The sequence below is a fragment of the Argopecten irradians genome, unplaced genomic scaffold, assembly GCF_041381155.1.
Source record: "Argopecten irradians isolate NY unplaced genomic scaffold, Ai_NY scaffold_0640, whole genome shotgun sequence".
NCBI lineage: Eukaryota > Metazoa > Mollusca > Bivalvia > Pectinida > Pectinidae > Argopecten > Argopecten irradians.
This window is the reverse complement of record NW_027188107.1, coordinates 29,281-33,484: the sequence shown is the minus strand read 5'-3', so window position 1 is coordinate 33,484 and position 4,204 is coordinate 29,281. Positions and strand designations below refer to the sequence as shown.

Here is a 4,204-nt window from a genome sequence, read left to right as displayed (position 1 = left end):
GGCCGCCAAAATAACTAAAATCCTGTATTGGAAAAAAATTTATGTAAAAAAAAAATTTTTTGACAAATTTGGATGCGGCCATTTTTCGATTTTAATATTGAAAATCGAATAACTTCATTATGATCTGGATCACATTGAAAAGACTTTTAACGGGACTTTACCTCACACCACTTAACACCGTTTTATATAACAGTAACTGGCCATAATACGGTACGCAAGTGGAAATTTTGATATGTATTATTACATGTCATTTTACAGATTTTTAATTGTTATTCCTAACGTCAATTTGCATTCAATCGTAAAATGATTCCATGCCGACTAAGAACTTGTTTTAAATTCTATATAATTATCTAAAATATTGTCCGTGTCATATTTATCGAGAAATCGATCTTTGTTGTAGACATGCATTTTTATGACGCCATTTTATTATTGACAAAGAAAAAAATAGCAACGTCATCAAACGTTGTTTGGATATAATCGCTCACCACTCAGACATATTGAAACGGAAGAACATTTTTATTATTTCAAAAGACGCGCTGGGTAAATAACTTTTAGGTCTTTAAAGTTTTTACGCTTCTTATTAATTTCTGGGAAAAGGTTTTAAAAATTACCAAGAATCTACAGTAAAAAAAAAGAGTAAATAACTAGCATACTGTAGTATGGCCACTGACTGTAACTTTATATCTCACTATGGATATATATCAGGTGTAGATATGTAGAGTCAGAAAAATGTTTAAACGTTCTTTTAGCTAATATTCGTCTTGGTCTACGGGTAATCCCACAATCTACGCAGTGATCTCTCATACACAGCTAATTGGATATTTGTGTATGTGGAGATTTCCATAAGCCAGATTGTTAGTTTAAGCGATGTAAATTATATAAGCTTCATTTTTACTTTTAATGACCAACCTCTGATGAGACGAATGCGTATTTTTTTCGTCGCACTTCTAAGCAGGTCCTATTCCAGATAAAAATGTTTTTACTATAGATATAGTCCGAATAATGCCGCCGTTCTAATGTCTTTTTATCTGGACTTATATAACAAACGACCGAATAATTCGAACTAATACTAATCTAGTTCGCATTTGGAAAACACTGTACTATTTATCAACCTAAATTTGACCTAGGTGAATATGACTCTGTCTCATTAAACCTACTTCTGACTTCGACAATTCAGTAGTGAAATTTGTTAACACTATTCTGTCGCACGTTATCGTGATTATATTATCTATTGGTGAATCTATTATAATATAAAGCAAAGTAATGTGGCGAATAGTCTGACTTTGTCATCACATGCATTAATTTATCTTGATTTAGATCTGTGACCAGTTAAAGTTACCTGTATACAGGGTCTCAGTGTGCTACTGTGGATGATACTGATGACCCAGCTTTTAAACAACTAGTCGAGGTAGGTACCAATGTTGCAAAAATTTAAAAAATCCAAGTATATACCTGTACAAAATTTAATTTCCTACAGCAATGATTATTTGAGAAGACATTTTGGTGTCGACTGCCACAAACACAACATGCAGTCATTCTTATTTGCTATTCTGTATATGCATATCAGAGTTATCTGCCTTTAAGGATAGTTATTTTTGTGACGTCCTCTGTTGGTGAGCGTAACGTCATACTTTTCATAGAAAACGACGTGAGTTTCAATCGCAAAATATTGACGTCATTATGAGATACCTACCCACAAGGGAGATAACTCTATAATGTACACATACGGTACAGTGATCTATAAGGTCGTTTTTATAAAAAAATGAACTAATTCGCAGTTATTTTCATATTTATATATCTGGATTCTAGCTTAAGTCTGTTTCAAGATGAACTATGAGAGATTCCAGAACCAAGCCTGCCTCGCGAGGACGCCTACTCCGCTTAGACAAATGGGTATGTATTTAAAGCTCCTGGGTATCAGATGCTATAAACCGCTGATTTATGTTGCTGCTAGTCACCTGATTTAATTTAAAGATATTGATGGAGGTATTACTTCAAAATTTGTAAAACAAAAAGGATGCTTTCCGAAGGCTGGATATATATCTGATAAATTAGATATTTATTTCGAGGAATACATTCACTATACAGTGTTGTTTATTTCTTTCCCGACAATTGTAAAAGTTTGTCCTCAAACATCAGTACTTATTGTCTTAACGTACATGTATTGCTTATATTTCAGCCTTGATGATGATAAAGAGACCAAACGTCATCAGCATGGGAGGAGGTCTACCAGATCCATCAGCTATTCCGTTTATTGAGGCAACTGTTAAACTGAGGTATGAAAATACTTTATTGTGTTAGTCATTTGTCATTTTTATTCCTATATTTAGCAACAAATAATTTGTGCTTTTTGGAGAGAGTGATTGAAAGAAAATGAACATTATTCACCAACCGGTTCGATACATCTAAGGTTTCGGCAGTTGACGCTATAATTAAAGAAGTAATTCCAAATGCAACAGCCAAAGTTCTTTAATAAATAATAATAGTTTTAATAACACAACGTTTGTTTTACTAGTAGTGCGTATTATTTTTTTTTCTTTGAAAAATGAATAAAATTTCAAATAAAGATTGAGAAATTCCCCTATCGTATCCAAGGTAAAGACCGCCATTTTAGTTCTTTTTTGCCTGCATTCCACCGCGCTCACCCACCCCTACATAGAGCAAATGAATATACACATCAAACTTAATATAAATAATGCACTTATATGAAAACGTTTCATTGAAGTCATTTAAATACAAAAAGATATTTGAAAGATGATACTTCGTTAGTGTTTATCTCACTTGTATGTTTTTAACTTACGTTATGAGTTTAGAATTCACTTGAAACACAATCACAAATTTCCGTTTACCTTTTAAATAACATAAATGTATATTTTTTTCCCAGTTAACAATTTTTGGCGCCGTTTCCGTACTGACAAATAATTCCCATAAATAATGCCGTTACATTGCCTACATTCTGTGTGTCGATATTATTGTTTAGGGACGGCTCTGAACTGCACATCGACCCAGCTGATATGGTGTTATCTATGCAGTATTCTCATAGCGAAGGGTAAGATTTTTTTTACAATATATGTAGGGGTCAAGGAAATAATATCAACATGATTTTCCAGATGATACGGGATTCCATCCCATATTTGTCTTCTTTCATTGTCCCGTTTTACTGTTTTGTATCCTATTATGTAATCGTGTTTGTTTTGTATGTCTTGATAAAGGGGCAGATCGCCTTGAAAATGTGACAATTTTTTTTGTCCACACGGAATTACGTCTTTGTCCCATATCTTTTATTTCCCTTATATAAGTTTATCATATATATATGTTCTATATAAACATTCGACATATAAGTTTATCAATATATATATGTATCTATATACATACATTCGAGAAAAATATCCTGACGGGCTGATCAAACAAAAGATTGTATAAGCTGTATTCTCAACTTTGTTATGTACACTCAATTGGTATTTGGTTTTATTACTGCAAACAGTTTATCCAGCACTCCGACAATGGCTCAAGGAGACTACAAAAAAGGATACACAATCCCCCGGGAATGGCAAAACCCAACTCACCCTAGTGGGACTGAGGTCATCGTTATCAACGGCAGTCAGGATGCTTTGTTTAAGGTAAATATTAAATGTAATTAGGTAAAAACGGTATAAAGCTAGTATATTTAATAATCCGAAATAAAGGCCAAAATAAATTCAATGTAAAATCAAAATCATTAAACGGCAGTCTTTATTTACGGCAAATATTGATAGGCAGTCATTATGCTTTGTGTAAAGTAAATATTGAACGGCAGACAGGATTCTTTTTAAGACAAATTTTAATCGGCAGTCAATATGCTTTATTAAAGTTAATATTGAACGGCAGTAAGGATGCTTTGCTTTAGGTAAATATTGAATGGCTGTCAGAAAATGCTTTGGGTTTAAGGTAAGTTTTGAACGGCAGCAGGATTCTTTGTTTACGGTAGATATTAAACGGCAGTCAGGTTGTTTTTAAGGTAATGTTGAACGGCAGTCAGGATGCTTTGTTTAAGGTAAATATTGAACGGGCAGTAAGGATACTTTCCTTAAGGTAAATATTGAACGGCTGTCAGGATGCTTTGTTCAAGGTAAATATTGAACGACAGGTCAGGATGCTTTGTGTAAGGTAAATATTGAACGACAGTCAGGATGCTTTGTTTCAGGTAAAAATGAACGGCAGTAGG

General features: G+C 33.3%; 1 protein-coding gene across 2 annotated transcripts; it reads left to right on the top strand.

Annotated features, from left to right (window-relative positions):
* The first annotated feature begins 1,276 nt into the window (after positions 1 to 1,276).
* LOC138313299 (kynurenine/alpha-aminoadipate aminotransferase, mitochondrial-like) lies at positions 1,277 to 3,100 on the top strand. 2 transcript variants are annotated; one of them, XM_069253799.1, is made up of 4 exons: positions 1,277 to 1,408; positions 1,810 to 1,893; positions 2,180 to 2,276; positions 2,981 to 3,099. In XM_069253799.1, the coding sequence occupies exons 2-4, from the start codon at positions 1,827 to 1,829 to the stop codon at positions 3,051 to 3,053; spliced, it is 237 nt and encodes a 78-aa protein (XP_069109900.1). In that variant the 5' UTR covers positions 1,277 to 1,408; positions 1,810 to 1,826; the 3' UTR covers positions 3,054 to 3,099. The 2 variants fall into 2 exon arrangements, with proteins under 2 accessions (XP_069109900.1, XP_069109901.1); XM_069253800.1 differs by having other exon boundaries at positions 1,288 to 1,408; positions 1,827 to 1,893; positions 2,981 to 3,100.
* The last annotated feature ends 1,104 nt before the right edge of the window (positions 3,101 to 4,204 follow it).

Excerpts from the sequence above, each read along its gene's own strand:
- LOC138313299 (XM_069253800.1), top strand. The coding sequence starts at position 1,827 with ATGAACTATGAGAGATTCCAGAACCAAGCCTGCCTCGCGAGGACGCCT. Across the intron at positions 1,894-2,179 it reads TACTCCGCTTAGACAAATGG|CCTTGATGATGATAAAGAGA; the intron begins GTATGTATTTAA and ends CTTATATTTCAG. Across the intron at positions 2,277-2,980 it reads GAGGCAACTGTTAAACTGAG|GGACGGCTCTGAACTGCACA; the intron begins GTATGAAAATAC and ends ATTATTGTTTAG.